General features: G+C 42.5%; 1 protein-coding gene across 1 annotated transcript in view; it reads left to right on the forward strand.

Annotated features, from left to right (window-relative positions):
- LOC126471423 (D-beta-hydroxybutyrate dehydrogenase, mitochondrial-like) overlaps positions 1-17,125 on the forward strand; it is a 278,202-nt gene that overhangs the window by 256,617 nt on the left and 4,460 nt on the right. The window contains exons 4-5 of the mRNA XM_050099563.1: positions 5,050-5,202; positions 16,347-16,514. Of these exons, the coding sequence (XP_049955520.1) occupies positions 5,050-5,202; positions 16,347-16,514 (321 nt within the window). The remainder of the gene's footprint in view (positions 1-5,049; positions 5,203-16,346; positions 16,515-17,125) is intronic.

A 17,125-nucleotide genomic window follows, 5' to 3' on the forward strand; every position in this document is an offset into this window, starting at 1 on the left:
ACGGCTGTCTGTGTTGAAAGCAATGGAGACTACATTCTGGGATACTGTTACGAGTCTCTCGCCATGAGCAGTCATTGACAGAGTCGCCTTTAGTGTACAATCCAGAGCATACAAAAGATTGGAGAGACCTGTTAAGCAGTAATTCACTATTTATACGAAAAGAGTTGTAAAATATCATTTATGGCCATGCCATGGGATCGTCAGCATCCAGTGGAAGGGGGATTTTGTCCAGCCTGGAGCTGAAGGGTTAGTCTTCCCTTAATCCGTCTGAAGTGGTTTGTGGTTGTAGCCTACTGGACTAGGTTGCAGACTAGTGACTTTGTACGCAACACTTTCCGAAGAAGTGCTATTTTTGGGAGTAAGAAATGTCTGCATTCTGGTGCTCAGGCGGTGATGCTTAATTATTAAGACAGTTTCGGGAAGCTGTTGGCAACTTGCAGGAAAGAGGAGTCGGTAGGCAGTATTCCTCGGTATAGAAGGCAAGTCCTAAGCCCTCTGGGTCAGAGGTGTCGTTTACAGATGTTTAACATTCCCCAAGTCGGGAGTTGGTGATCCTCTATGATCCACAATGTTATTTTCTCAGAACAAAACACCTAGAAGAATTCACAAGTGCTGTCCTGGACATTGCCATAGAATTATAATTAGTCATTTTCAAGTTTTCTAGACGAGTGTTGCGGTTTAGTGACTGTGTACGTGATTTTTAGGAAGAAGCCTCGTAGCAGTAAAAGTAAATGAAAATATCTGTGGCATTGTTTGCCAGGAGGCAGCAACTGTGAAAATTCGGCCGCCGAGTTGCAAGTCTTATTTCAGGTGACGACGCATTGGGCGACTTGCGTGTCGGTGATGATGAGGAAATAATGATGAGGACAACGCAACACCCAGTCCACGAGCGGAGAAAATCTCCAACCCGGCCGGGAATCGGAACCGGGCTCGTTGCGTGGTAGTCACCACTACCCTTGTAGCAGTGCGTGAAGCAAATAGGTACCTGGGGATAGGCGTTTGATAAAAGATATGGACTTGGCGAGAGATAACTGAAGCCAATAAATTATATTTGTTTCCAAGTAAACGTAGAGTGTGGTGTTTTCGTGACTTTTGATCTGATGACTTGTAAATTTTGTCCTATGTTGACTCGGTGAGGACTACTGCCGTAACTTGAGGTGGTGTATTAACCATTCCTCTTGTTCTTATTTGTCGCTTTGGCCTGGGGGCCAAGTGTGTTGTCTACATTCCTCCATCAATTATTTACATTTCCTGTCTGCTTTACGAGGCCCATCGTCTCTATATCCCTGTTGATATCATTTTCCATATTATTTGTGGCATTCCTCAGCCCGTTCTGTCTTCCACAAATCCAGAGAATTCTTAATTGTGGTATTCTTTCCTCTTCTGTTCTAATTAGGTGTCCTGTCCACATCAATCTTCTTTTCTTCATCCTTTGGACATTTTCAGATTGTGAGTATAGATCTGCCAGTTCCTGTTTTTTTTATGTCCATTTCCGCGACTGGGTGTCACTCTTGGGGAAAATGTTTTCCTTAATATCTTTCTCTCGAAGACTATCAGTTATTGTCTATCTGCTTTCCCTAATGTAAGTGGTTCAGAACCGTATACAGCTGCTGGAACAATTACACTCTGGTGTAACCCAGTTTTAAAACTTCTCGAAACTGCTCTACTGCGCAACATGTCTCGCAATCAAAAATATGCTCTTTTTGTTGCTGCAGTCCTTGTTTAAAATCAGTTTCGGTTCTATTCTGAACGCTATTAATGCTTCCTAAATATGTGTATTCTTTTAAAAGTTACTTTATCAACTGCCTATGTGGTACCATCATTGTGTGCCTTGCTGATGACCATATACTCAATTTTCTCCTCATAAATTTGTGAACCTGCTTTCCTTGCAATATTTCTGTAAGAATTTGTCATGAGCTAAATCCCCTTTGCTACCGCTTACTACAAGGTCAAGCTAAAAAAATAATCCCTCCAATTTTTTGTGTGGAAACGTTTAAAGCTGTTTGAATAAAACAAGCTTTGTTAACATTCTACATATTTATTCTTCATGTCCACAACATAATCACCTTGGTGACAAACGCATTTCTCCCGGGAGACCACTTCGTTGGTATCGTCACTGTATAATGTTTTACTTTGTTGATGGAGCCACAGGCTCGCCTCTGATACATCACTTCATCACTGTCAAAGTGAAGTCCTCAAAGGAGGTCTTTAAGTTTTGGAAACAGATGAAAATTGGACGTGGCCAAGTGAAGACTGTATGGAGGACGATCGATGACAGTGAACACAGATGCCCAGTCTTCTCTGTTTCATGTCAGGGGTGAACGTTTGAGGCACCCACAGTGCACTCAGTTTTCTGTATCACACATCTCTAATGATGACCTCTAGATGCTCTCATGATATGTCACACTTACCTGACAGCTGTGTTGTGTTATCTGACGATTTTCCCTGATGAGTTCATCAACCTGATTCTGATGAGTCTCATCTCGTTGGTTGCCATGTGCAGTCATCTGCTTCAAGCTCTGTCACACTTGTTGAGGTTAGCACCACGTTTCCTTCATTATGAGCACAAACAACCCAACATTGAACATTACTAATAATGATACAATCATCAATGGATTTCAATTGGAAGCACATTTTCTACAGTTAGAAACTAGATTGCAGCACACTATTTTGCGTGTGCCGACAGAGTTACGTCACACACTGCTACGTTACACACTACAATTTGGAGCCCTCTAGCAGCAGAGGGTTGCAACTTGTGACAGTGAAGCAGGAAAGACATTCCTTTTCAGAACATCGTCATTCACATATGCAAACCAATTTATTGTGTTATTACCCAGGTTTATTCCAGATTGGTTTAATGTTTGGTGTTCTGTGTTACATTTTTTCTGAAATTAAATTAAAAAGTGTTGGAGATAATATGTCTCCTTGTCTATGACCAGTTCTGACTTCAAAATTCTCTGATATTCCTGCAGTGATCTTTACTCTGCAAAATGTTTCCTTACAACACATCTGTAATAGTTGTATTATTTGTGGAAACTGGAACTCTTTCAAGACGTTGGTGATTGTCTCCTATGTAGATTGTTATAAGCCGTTTTCAAATCAACCTTTCTCGGTTGCCTGTTTGAGTGTAAAAAGCTGGTCTACAGTTGATCTGTTCCTTCTGAAACCGCATTCATAGTTCCCTTATAATTTGAATAATTCTCTTCTGTAGACACTGAGATAAAATTTGGAAGCATGAAGGAGTCCAATCCCTCTATAATACCATGAGATTGTTCATTTTAATATGGGGCAGATTACAGCCATTTACCAATCTCACAATCTCTCATCAGTTTTGTAATTATTTTAACAAGTATCAGTCCTCCATTCATTATTACAATAGCTCTCCTACAAGTTAATCTTTGCCAAAAGCTTGCTGCTTTGTTATGTTTTTGATTACTTGTGATATTTCTTCTTCATTTGGGGTTCGGACGGGGTGGGGGGGGGGGGGGGGGGTTGGGCGGAGGGTCTACTATGTTGTCTATGACGTCTGGTACCTCACATAGATCTTCCTTTGGTTCTTTTTCTTATATTGCTGTGTTTTTTGTTTACTTTTCGGTACATTTGTCTTGCCCTGCGATGAACACAGTCTACTTTGGCTTCCTCTATTAAATCTTTGTAATAATTCCGTTTCTGCTGCCACAGTATAGCTGCCGTTTCCTTCCTTGTTTCAATAAACCTGTTTTAATTCCTGATCCTCCATATTTTCTAACAACATCTTCCTTGCCAACTTTCTCTCTTCAATTTATTGGTGGCACACTTGACTGAGCCACATCTTATCTGACTTTTTCATTTGCTTAAAATTTTGGATGCTACCCAGTTTACTGTTGTCTTAATTTGAGACCAGTCATTGTTGGTTTCAAAGTTTCCTCACATTTACTTAGGTGTTCTGCTGGTCTGACTCTCATCTTCTTTTAATCTTTATCATAGTACCATAATATCTAGTCTGCTCAGCTATTCTACATACCTTAAATTTAATGTTTACTTTACTTATCAGCAGGAGGTTATCAGTGTCACACTCTGCTCCTCTATAGATTCCTGTATCTTTGACACTGTTTGCATACTGTTTCTGGACATGTATGCAGTGTCTGTCTTATTCTAGCCTGTCTGGTGCCATCCACATCCCTTTATATGTGTTTTGTGTCGAAAACATGATGTAGATATCACTGTCAATTGTGAAACTGATCAAATGAGTGCCATTGTCACTACTCTCTTGATGCACACTTGAATTACCAAACTGCGCTTTAGAGATGTCTTCTTGAGCTAATTTGGCATGAAAATCACCCAACATTATTTTAATAGTATGGTTTGGTGACGAGTTACATAAAAAATAATTCAACTCAGTGAAAAATACCTCCTTACCCTCAAAGGATGCGTGTGGATCAATCAAGGATATGTCACTATTCTGGAAAGCGATTGTAACATAGGAGATTCTGTTATTAATGGATTTAAACTTTTCACTACTTTTGTTACTGTGTAGCTGGAAACCAGTAGCTACTTCATGATGCTTGCCTGTCTCCACACAGAATATTCCCACTGCTTATCTTGATTAATCCTGTACTCTTCCACCTAATCTCCTGCATAGCTACAACTTTTAGCTTGTATTTCTCTAATTCCTTGGTCATATTCTGCACACTTCCACGCTCCTTGCATACTGGAAACCAAAACAGAAGATCACTGTCCATCACTGTGTCCTAGATTCCTAGGGTTCTGTACTGTGTCCTAACCAATGTATTTTTTATGGGAAAGTGGAGGTTACACTTTGGACAACCCCCAATCTGGAGGACCAGTGGCATTATGTTTGGATGCCCATCCTAGAGGCAATGCCTTCTCCATGGTTTTTGCCCCACAGCTGCCAACTGAGGAGATGCCCAATGGCAGACTAGCACCCCACACAGGGTTCCTGGCAACCACATATCTTCTGAAAGACTCTTGGTTTGTATTAGTGTATTTATAGTGGACTTTAAGATAAAATTTGCCACTTGAACCATACCCGACATGTTTGTTGGCCAGGTGTCTGGGCTGTCATCAACAATGCGTCGATTGCGACCTTCGGCGAGGTGGAGTGGGTGCCGTTCCCAGTGTTCCAGCATGCCACCGAAGTGAACCTCTTTAGTGTGGTGCGCATCACTCAGGCCTTCCTCCCACTCATCCGTAAGACCAAAGGTCAGTAAACATACTCAGTATACATCGTAACTTTCTTAGCCATTTAATCTTTTGTGATGTTCTCTCAATTTACCTCACATGGCACTACAGGATAAATCCAAGCATTTTAAAACTGAAAAGAAACAACATAAATTTCACAATAACAAGAGTTCATATTTAGTACTTATATTGTTCTCCATAATCCACAAATATCTTTCCTGTCTTTTACAGCTAACTGCAACAGATTTACTGTATTAACTCAAGTATATGTTATTTTTAGATAGTTGGTATCAGTACTTTTATTAGTAAGAGCTACATGTGTCAAAAATACACATTCATATGTTAAATTAGAATTTTGAAGTACTGTACCTAGAAATAGAGGGAAATAGCAACAAACAGCTTGCTAATTTCTACTGCCTGACAAAAAATGTCTGGGAGGAGGACAAAAAAATGCAACATGATGGGTTGAAGGGCATGTCATGTTATTTCAGTGATTACAAAATCTAGAAAAGTTTACAAAGAATTTGGCAGTTTGAGCCTATTTATCAGTATGATGTTACACCCCATCTGACCTGGATGCATGCACTGATTCAGTTGGGAAAGTTGTCATAAAACTGTTGTATCATCTCCTAAGACAAGTTGACCTACAACTTTTGTAACTAGTCATGATATCCAAGGTTCTGGCAATAGAATGGAGTTGAAGTTCGAGCTGATCCCCCATATGTTCTATTGGGGATGAATCTGAAAATCTTGCTGGCCGCGAGAGTATCCCAATATCACACAGACACATAACATTTGTGAATGAAGGGTGTCCTGTTGACACAAGGCAGTACAATACTGTCACACGAGAGGTAACACACGAGGACACAGGTTGTCTGTGACATACTGTTGTGTCATCAAAATTCCCTCAATCAGTAACAACTATGATCTGAAGAGATATCCAATGGCACCCCAAACCACGCACCAGGAGTAACACAAAACATTGGAAGAATGGAACCTCTCGCTAGGTCAGCACTGTTCTCACTGTCGATGTTACTCTGGGGTAGAGTAGAACTGTGATTCATCACTGAACACAATTATGAGCAATCGATGCTTCCCATTCATGGCACCACGTGAAACATAGCCATTTGCATTGTGCTCTTAACAGCAGCCAATGCGTGGGATAGTAATTTTCTGGTCTGGTTCCTGGTAGTCTCTGACCAATGGTGCTAGATGACCTATAATGGAGTGCCCATTACTTGTTCTTGGATGGCAGGTGCAGATGTGAATGGATTACAATGTTGTTGGTGCACAACAGTACACGCCATGTCTGGACGTGGAAAGGGAGGCAAGGTCAAGGGCAAGTCAAAGTCCCACTCAAGCAGGGCTGGGCTCCAGTTCCCGGTCGGCAGAATCCACCGCCTCCTGCGCAAGGGAAACTACGACGTGCCCGTTGGCACCGGGGCGCCCGTCTACCTTGCCGCCGTCATGGAGTACCTCGCGGCTGAGGTGCTCGAGCTGGCCGGAAACGCAGCCCGCAACAACAAGAAGACGCGCATCATCCCGCACCACCTGCAGCTCGCCATCTGCAACAACGAGGAGCTCAACAAGCTCTTGTCGGGCGTCACCATCGCACAGGGTGGTGTCCTGCCCAACATCCAGGCTGTCCTGCTGCCCAAGAAGACCGAGAAGAAGGCCTAAAGAGCGTATCGGCACGTGGCCCCGCCCAGCACCGCTGCGTGCTTCCTGCACGCAATGCGCTTTTCCGGCTCGGCTCAGAGCAGACAAAACAATTGTGGTGGTCAGATGCAGTTGACTGGAACCTTGATGACTAATATGTCTCCCCTCACGTTCCCACTCAGTCCAAGACTGGACTACTGTCACATCCCTCACAAATCTGCGTAGTGCTTCATTTGATCAGTTGGCCAAATGGAGACACATAATGATGCTCCTTTCAAACTGTGGCAGGCACAGATAATGCTGTCTCACACGAGCACGAAGGATTTCTGTGTCCTGCATAGCGATCACACATCATCTAACGGTAGGCACACCTCTTGTTCAGCTCTACCAGGCCTGGTGACACTAACGCACTCTGGCAGCAATTCTACCTGCCACAGAGAAGTGCAACTCTAATCATTTACATGTTCACTGATGGTGTACACGTGTACAAAGCTAAATTGACATATGACCATGTTTTCTGGGTGCTTCATTTTTTTCTGTCAGGTAGTGTAGTTCGCTGATTTATTTATTTACAATTTTCTCTTTGTATGTCAACCATTTACTGATGAAAATTTTCTTCCATGTACATTATAATGCACAAAACATGAAATTCAGTTTTGTTTCCTTTGTGTGTTTAAAGGACGTGTAAGGTCTTTGTGAATTAAATTTCTACACTAAAAACTGCGCCACTATGAAAGACTTGCCACAGAACTACTATTTCTGCCACGCATGGCTAGTGATTATAAAAATTTACAGTTAATGTTGTCAAACGAATGTGACTACCTGATTTAAAAAACAAATGAATAATTTTGCCTCATACGATTTAACTGGTGGTATATCAGGCAGAAAATGTGCTGCATTGTGGAGTAGTGTTTTACTTTGCAGGCAAATGTGATAGGATGGTGTCTTGTTAGAATAAAATTACAACAGTATCCTAAAGGGAGCCTATGACTCAATGCTTTATAACTTCCCAGGTGTACCAGTAGCTGTTGAGCACATCTGCTGCTGTATTAGTCAAGGTAGATGCTGATATCCAAGAAACACTGCACTGCAAATTCACCACTTCCACAGTAAGCTCTCCGAAATGCAAGATGAAATACAGAAAACACCTATCCATGATGCCATCAAAGTAATCAAAATGAAACCATTTAAAAACCCACACATCATTTTCTCTGCCCACTGTACTGTGGAGGCATAGATGACCTATGGATATGTTCAGCATAGCTCCTGGAGCATTATTGTGTACCAAGGCAAGCAGGGTGAAACAGTAAACTACATTCGCCTAATGATATTACCAAATGTAAAGAAAAGTGGTTAGTTACAGCTTCAGGTCCCACGTTAAATCCTATATGTAACCAAATAATTACTAGAATATTCAAAAGAAAATGAAGTTTAAGGTCTAATGACCTGTTGATAACAGGCTCATAAGTGACAAGGGTAAGAACTTGGCTTGGACAAGGATGGGGTAGAAATTCAGCTGCAGACAGTTTTGAAGATATCATTCTGGTACTTTAATATAAATATGGATTAAAAGTAAAACAATCCTATAACTCGATAGTTAGGATGCATCGAAATGCAAGCCCAGTGCATTCATGTCTCCACTGCTGCACAGACAATACTATTTCCCCACCCGTTAGCTACATGAGTAGTGAATGGGCCACAAATGGCATATGCTGACTTCGTTATTGATCTGTGTCTTTGTAGTCCAGAGCACAGCAACAAGCAGGCATTCAATTGCATTGAAGCAACCTAGTAGGAAATACTACATACATGCAAGATGGCACTGGGATTTGCTTTGGTGACACACACAATATTTTGTTATTTCAAACTTTCCTAATGGTTCTCTTACTTTGACCAAGGCAGTACATGAAAAATTTTCAATATCATGCACACTGGCCCAGATGTTGTCAAAACCTTACACATCACTTGATGAGTCCATTAAATGTAAAATTCTTTAAGTTCACTGGATGCAAGTCACCTGTCCTGTTGAATCTGACAACATCATGCACCTGTAGCTGATGTGGGGAGAAGTGCAGTACGAAACAAGTGCGTATAACAGATAGGCTAACATTGAGAGTTTTCATGGTGGTGGACGTCTCATTTGCTATAGACGGTATGGAGCGCAAGGCTTATATGACATTATCAAAACAAGGTAATCAGATCCCCATGTAAAAATATCACTCTGTGAAGGAGGGGTACAGAGGATTGATTTGCAGAATTATGTTTCTTCTTATATGTGAATGACATATACAACTGTGATCATCATGGATCTGTGGAAGCTATCCAGGAGGACTGCATCCAAGGGGTGATATAAACTGCAAGTGGCTCTGTGATAGTGTTAAGGGTGTTTAAGTAACACGTACATTGGACTTTTGGTCTAGATGACACACCATTTGAAATGTAGTAGCTAGTCAACCTCCTGTAAAAATCAGGTTTTGATGTTTGCTTCTCATCTTAAAGAGGATTGTAACACTACCAACCCCATCTTCCAAGATGACAATCACCATGTCACCAGCCATTACTTTGTCTACTTGCATGAGAAACACTCAAGAACAATAAAATAAAATGCCCAATGACAAAAGTGCAACAACCATAACACATTATCCGGTGTCAGTGTAACTTCATACACAACAGACATTATGAGCAGATATGTACATTGTTTTGTTATAATTCTCTGTGACTGGTAGAACCATCACCAGAGTGCTATAGCACTGTCTGTATTTAACGTTGTTAACAGACTCGGTAGAGTATATTTAACGAGTGAACAGCATCAACTGATGAGTGAACACTGTGCAAGATGCAGAGGACGCTGCGTACTCACAGGAGACAACATTTTCAGCTCCTAACACAGTTTGAAAGAGGCCTCATTATGGGCTTCCATTTGGCTGGTTGTTCAAATCAAACAACATACAGATTTGTGAGGGATGTGGCAGTAGTCCAATATTGGACTGCAAGGAAACATGAAGGGACACATACTTATCATCAAGGTTCGAGTCTGACCACCACAATGGAGATTGTCCTATTGTGCACCAAGCACATCAGTATCCCTTCACATCTGCACCTGCCATCTGAGAACAAGTAATGGACACCCTACAACATTCAATGACATCCTGCACCATTTTTTGGAGACGAGGAGGAGCTGGACTAGGAAATTATAATCCCAAGCATAGGCTGCCATTAACACCTCAACATGAATGGCTGTGTTTCGAGTGCTGCTGTGACTGGTAACAATGTATGCTGATAAATAGCACCACATTATCTTCAGCAATGAATTTTTGTGGTAAGTTCCTACAGGTCCAAACTGCTGTGGTCACTGGTCCCCAGGCTTACACACTACTTAATCTAACTTAAACTAAATTACGCTAAGGACAACACACACACCAATGTCCGAGGGAGGACTCGTACCTCCGACGGGGAGCAGCTGTGTGAAACGTGGTAAGGCGCCTCAGGCCGCGTGGCTACCCCACGGGGCTCAGCAATGAACAGAAGTTCTGCACTACCCCTGATAACCATTGGCAGGAAGTAGGACATTGACCTGGGGAGAAGTCCCATTCTTCCAATGTTTTGGAAAGGCACGGCTGTGTTCCTCCTGGCGCATCGTGTTGGGGAGTCATCAGGTATGACTGCAGGTCATGGTCGACAGTGATTGGGGGAGTTCTGATGGCACAGTAATACGTCACGGACATCCTGCATCCTCGTACGATACCTCTCGTGCGACACTATCGTAATGCCATTTAACAACAGGGCACAGCATGTTGACACAGGGCACGTGTGTGTACGACTTGGGTGTGATACTGTGGTACTCTCATGGTCAACAAGAACTACAGATCTGTACTCAATAGAAGAATGTTGGGGATCAGCTTGGACATCAGCCCCATCCCATTGCCAGTATCCAGGATATCAAGGACCAGTTACAACTGTTGTCAATCAGCTTGCTAGTGAGAGGATACAAAAGCTTGATGAGACCCTTCCCAACTCATTCAGTGCATGCATCCTGGCCACAGGGGCTGCAATGTCACAATGATAAGTACACTCACACTGCCAAGTTCTTTGTAAACTTACCTAGATTTTGCAATCACAGAAATAACATCAAAAACTCTTTCAACCCATGAAGTTTCATTTCATTTTCTCCTCCCCTTCTGACTGCTTCACTTTTTTGTCATGCAGTGTATTTGGAGGAGCCCACAAAGTTACTGTACTTTAACTTTGCCTGGTGGACAATGGGACAATGTGCCAAACATCAGGGCAGAACTACGTCCACTGGACAAGTCGCCTAGAGTTACTGGAGGAGGAGTGACAAGACACCAATGTAACGTGCATCAAGAAATGCGTCCAGTCTATGATACTGAGAATACCACCTCTTACGATGGGTCATATAAGTAAAACAAGGTGTTAAGCTGAAGGTGACTAATATTTTGTTCGGTGAGCTTACTTTTTGGTAATGAAAGGAAAGTTGTCTAATATGTGGCCACCTGGGTGATGTGGAGCAACACAGGTAGTTCAGCTGTTGTTCTGGGTACAGTCCTGATGGAGATGCTATGAATACTGGCTCACCTCCAAATGGATGTCACTGTGTTGGGCAAAAGTTAGAATCTAATGTAGATTTTGTATCAATAGAGAAGAATCTTGAAATGAAAGTAAGGGAGTCACTGGGTAACAGTGGGCTTCTAATTCCAAAAAGGCCACCCAGATGTACGGTTTTCATGGTTCCCCAAGGAGTTCACAAAGTGGTAGCAGTGTGTTACTGCATTATTGTCTCGAAAGACAAACCCATCGCTGAAATATTTGCTATAGGATTGGATAATAGGTTGGAGAATCTTATCTCAGTATTGCACACACCTCATATCACCTTCAGTAGTAATGAAGAAATCCATTTGTACATAGTACTGGCTCAAAACATGACTGAACCAAACCTGTGGGACGGCATGTCTGAGATGTGCATTGGTACAGAAAAATCGGGCACTCATTGGTGAAAACCTGATGCCATTGATTCAGACTCCATCTGTATATGATCTAACTTTGAAATGACTCTTCAAAGACATGTTGACAGAAGACATATAACCCACTTACTATTGAAGATACAGCATGCTCTACTAACCTGCATTGAGAATGAGATTTACTTTTAATTGCATTACACAAATGGCTATATGTACGCAGGGAGTTTCCATAAGAGCATGCAAAAATTTAACAGGACATAGAGGATGCTCCACTGAACAGTTTTAGGTAGGAACCTGGGGTCAGAGGGTTGGGTTGGGTTGGGTTGGGCTGTTTGGGGGGAGAGACCAAACAGTGAGGTCATTAGTCTCATCGGATTAGAGAAGGGCGAGGAAGGACGTCGGCCGTGCCCTTTCAAAGTCACCATCCCGGCATTTGCCTGGAGCGATTTAGGGAAATCACAGAAAACCTAAATCAGGACGGCCGGAAACAGGATTGAACTGTCGTCCGGGGTCAGAGAAGCCAGCTTAAGCAGATAGTAGGAATAAAATCACATTAATGTGTACAGTTAACTGCAAATACTATCATTGGCACAATGAACTTACCATTTGTACTGTATCTTACAAAATGTAAGACGGCTACCAGCCTCAATGGAACCGTGACATCGGCAAACCATATTCTGACACACCCTGACAAATATCCCTGGTGTGTTACAAATCACATCACAGGCGGCTACAATGCTGGCAACTACAATCAAAAAAAGTTTTGTATCACCCCGGTTCCCAGAACCCCTGAAGATAAGACATTGTCTGTGATACAATAGCCACAGTCACAGTCCCTTTGACTGTTAAGAGATGTGACTAAACCTGCCCAAAGATGTAAACAACCACGCATGAGCAGCGCCTATTAGACGGAGAGGGTCCGACAGTCGATCAGTTCCAGTCAGTCCAGCTGGAAGGTACAGTCATTCCACCTGGAGGTACACAGCTCGTGTTGTTTGTAGTTCAACCATGCCTAGATGGTCAATAACACAGTTCAATCATGTCCACAAGTCACCATAGTGGCGTTAAAGAACTTGCGGAGCAGCGGCCGAACCGCCCCGCGAGGGGTCTCCCGGCCACCAATGCCATACGCTCATTATTATTATTATTATTATTATTATTATTATCATGTCCGCATTGTTACTTCGTGCCAGGAAGGGCTTTCAATAGGGGAAGTGTCCAGGCATCTCGGTGTGAACCAAAGCGATGTTGTTCGGACATGGAGGAGATACAGAGAGACAGGAACTGTCAATGACATACCTCACTCAGGCTGCCTAAGGGCTACTACTGCAGTGGATGACCACTACCTACGGATTACGGCTCGGAGGACCCCTGACAGCAACGCCACCATGTTGAATAATGCTTTTTGTGCAGCCACAGGACGTTACGTTACAACTCAAACTGTACGCAATTATGCGCAACTTCACTCCCGACATTCATGGCGAGGTCCATCTTTGGAACCACGACACCATGCACCGCAGTACAGATGGGCCCAACAACATACCAAAGGGACCGCTCAGAATTGGCATCACGTTCTCTTCACCAACGAGTGTCGCATATGCCTTCAACCAGACAATCATCAGAGACATGTTTGGAGGGAACCCGGTCAGGCTAAATGCCTTTGACACACTGTCCAGTGAGTGCAGCAAGGTGGAGGTTTCCTGCTGTTTTGGGGTGGCATTATGTGGAGCCGGCGTACGCCGCTGGTGGTCATGGAAGACGCCGAATAGCTGTACAAGACGTGAATGCCATCCTCCAACCGATAGTGCAACCATATCGGCAGCATATTGGCGAGGCATTCGTCTTCATGGATGACAATTCGCACCCCCATCGTGCACATCTTGTGAATGACTTCCTTCAGGATAACGACATTGCTTGACTTGAGTGGCCAGCATGTTCTCCAGACGTGCAGACGTGAACCCTAACAAACATGCCTGGGATAGGTTGAAAAGGGCTGTTTATGGACGACGTGACCCGTCAACCACTCTGAGGGATCTTTGCTGAATTGCTGTTGAGGTGTGGGACAATCTGGACCAACAGTGCCTTGATGAACTTGTGGATAGTATGCCATGATGAAAACAGCCATGCATCACGGCAAGAGGAGTGCTACTGGGTATCAGAGGTACCACTGTGTACAGCAATCTGGACCACCACCACCTCTGAAGGTCTCGCTGTATGGTGGTATAACATGCAAAGTGTGGTTTTCGTGAGCAATCAAAAGGGCGGAAATTATGTTTAGGTTGATCTCTATTCCAATTTTCTGTACAGGTTCTGGAACTCTCGGAACCGAGGTGATGCAAAACTTTTTTTGATGTGTGTAATTCCATCTCTGTATCTATTGGGGTCTCATACACAAGTGGCTTCAGATACCTCCAAAGGGAATAACCAAGGGTATTTAAGTCAGATGACCTTGCAGGCCATAGAATAGGACCTCCCCCTCCAATCCAGCGACCAGGAAAGAGAGCATTGAGATGGTTGCAGAGATCCATACTGAAGTGAGGTGGTGCACTGTCATGTTGTATCCACATTATCTCACAAAGAGCCAACAGTATGTTCAGCAACACGTCAGGTTGCACAAACCTCAAGTACAGGTGGCCAGGCCAGGTAGAAGATATGGCCCAATGAGATTGTTGCCTACAGTGCCGGCCCAGATTTTCACAGGAAAATGTACTTGATGGTGTAACTCTACTACAGCTTGAGGCTTTTCCTCATCACACACATGGCTATTCCTTCTATTTGAAATACCATCGCAATCAGATGAAGCCTCATCAGTAAACAGCACAATTTGGAGGAAATCTGGTTGATCACTGTTGGAGCAACCACTGACACAATGCGACCCTTGATGCAAAGTCAGTCACACGCATTGCATGGACATGTTGTGGGTGATACAGATGTAACTGTCGTTTGTGGAGTACTCGCCACACGCCAGTACATGCAGTGCCCATTTCACGTGCACTGTGATGAGAACTTTTAGTGAGGTCCACTGCAACACATTCCAGCACCCCCTCTTCAAAATCGGGTGCGAGAGTGGTCTTCGTGTTCCCAGGTCACTTGTTTCTTTTTTCCAATGAACCAGTCTCCTGCATTTGTCGATCCGTTGTGATGGACGATGCCTGTTAGGAAATCATTCCCTGTACAGCCTTTCAACAGCGAGAGCACTGCAACGTACTTCCCCACACACAAGATGCGTGTCAGTGAGTTATGCAAAACTGTACTGGTACTGCTCCATCGTCTTGTACTGTATGTATCTAAATAGCGCTGAGTAATAACTGGGTCCGTCATTGATTCATAGCACGTTCTGTCACAGGACGCTGTAAATACGACACAACAGAGCCATCTTATAGACAAGAAAAGTAAACAAACCCTGTATCATGACTTCCTAAGCATCAAGCTGGTCGTCCTTGTTTCCTGGCAGGAAATAAAGAATGTACATGTAAATCAACAGCACAGTACATGTAAATTTGTACGCATATTAGTTGTAAATGAACTGGAAAACAGTAACACTAGACAAAGAGGTAGACAAGTTTAATTCCATATATCCTTAAAATGGCTTCTCCGACCCCAGGTTGCCTACCTCAAATTGTTCAGTGGAGCATTCTCTATGTCCTGTTACATTTTTGTACGCTATTACAGAAAAATTCTGTAGACTGTCTTCAACTGAAAAGATATTGAGTAAGGGCTCACGAACCAAGGGGAAAGGGGGGGGGGGGTGATCATAATAAACTATGCAAGTCCTGAGCATGTTGCAAAACTTCTTTTTTTTGTAACTTATTTCTGTACAGCATAAAAACGAGATGTCCCTAACTGAATGATAAAAGTAATGCCTGTAAGGCACTTTTGGCCAGACGACAATTTGATATAGTTTAAAAGTGGAACTGGGAAGCTTCTAAAATAGCATTTGAATGCTTCAGTAATAACTGTCAGCAAGAAATGCCTGCACCTGGACTCCATTAACATTGATTTACCTTTATTTTTGTTCACAATACAACATCCCATTAAGAGACAGTTCAATCTTTTCAGCTTATCTTCAAAGTCCTATGCCATACCAACAAAATTTAGAAATTTTAAAGTTTTTAATTCTTTTCCCAGAAAATTCCCTTTCCCAATTTCTCCTTAATTTCCCTTACTGTTTGCTCAATGTACACACTGGAGGATAGGCCATAACCATTTCTCACTCAATTACTGCCTTCCTTTCACATTCTTTAATGTTTAGAATCTGTAGTCTGGTTTTCATACAAGTTGTAGATAACATTTTCTTCCTGTATTTTATCCCTACTACCTTCCTACTTCTAAATAACATATTTCAGTCGATACTGTCACAAGCTCAGACACACTACAAATACTGTATTAATGTGATGCCTTTGTTTTGCTTACTCTTTGTATTCACTTATGTTTTAAGTTTAATTATTTCCCTTGTCTTCTAAAACTATCAGTCTTCTTCTATAACACAGAAACACATACATTACATTTTTTTTCTGTTGTATCGATCAGGTCGTGTCATAAATGTAGTGAGCATCTTGGGTCGTGTTGTTTCCCCACTTCGATCATCGTACTGTGCCGCAAAATTTGGAGTGGAAGCCTTCAGCGATTGCCTTCGCCTTGAGATGCGTCGCTGGGGTGTCGATGTTGTTGTTGTCGAACCTGGTGATTATACTACAGGTATGTAGATGTCGTACATAGTTTCTCAGACATTAAAAATTTGTGTACTGATGTTCTGACTATTTAATACATAATCATAAATATGGGATTCTCAGAATCAGATTACTAAGCAAGTCTGCATGAAATAAGCAACACATTTCCTTACTGTTCTTTTCTCATTTCCATATGTTCATAAGAGAATGTTTGATATTGTTTACAGTTATCAGATTTTATAAATCACAACTTGATTTCAAAGAACAATAGTGTCTAACCAGTATGAAGCTGGCAATGTGCAAGTCGAGATGGTTCTCAGGAATGGTACTACGTAGAGTCCATATCTGTTGTGCACTCATTGAAAGAGGTAGCCGCATGACATACACCTAAGATGAGTTGAAATCTGTAGTGTGATACCAGCAACCACACAAGATGCAAGAGTTCTAATTATATGCAAGAAGCCCAATGCCACTAAAAATAACAGGTCAGTGTAACTGCTGCAACACAAACAGAACAGAAGTGCACACACAGATGAGGGGCTGCTTGTTGGGTCACCATGGTATCTTACTGTCCTGGTCACAGAATACCTCAGCCAGATGCCTCTCTGGCATGTTATGCACATAATGGTTGTGGGGCTG

The sequence above is a fragment of the Schistocerca serialis genome, chromosome 3 (genome assembly GCF_023864345.2).
Source record: "Schistocerca serialis cubense isolate TAMUIC-IGC-003099 chromosome 3, iqSchSeri2.2, whole genome shotgun sequence".
NCBI classification, from domain to species: Eukaryota; Metazoa; Arthropoda; class Insecta; order Orthoptera; family Acrididae; genus Schistocerca; species Schistocerca serialis.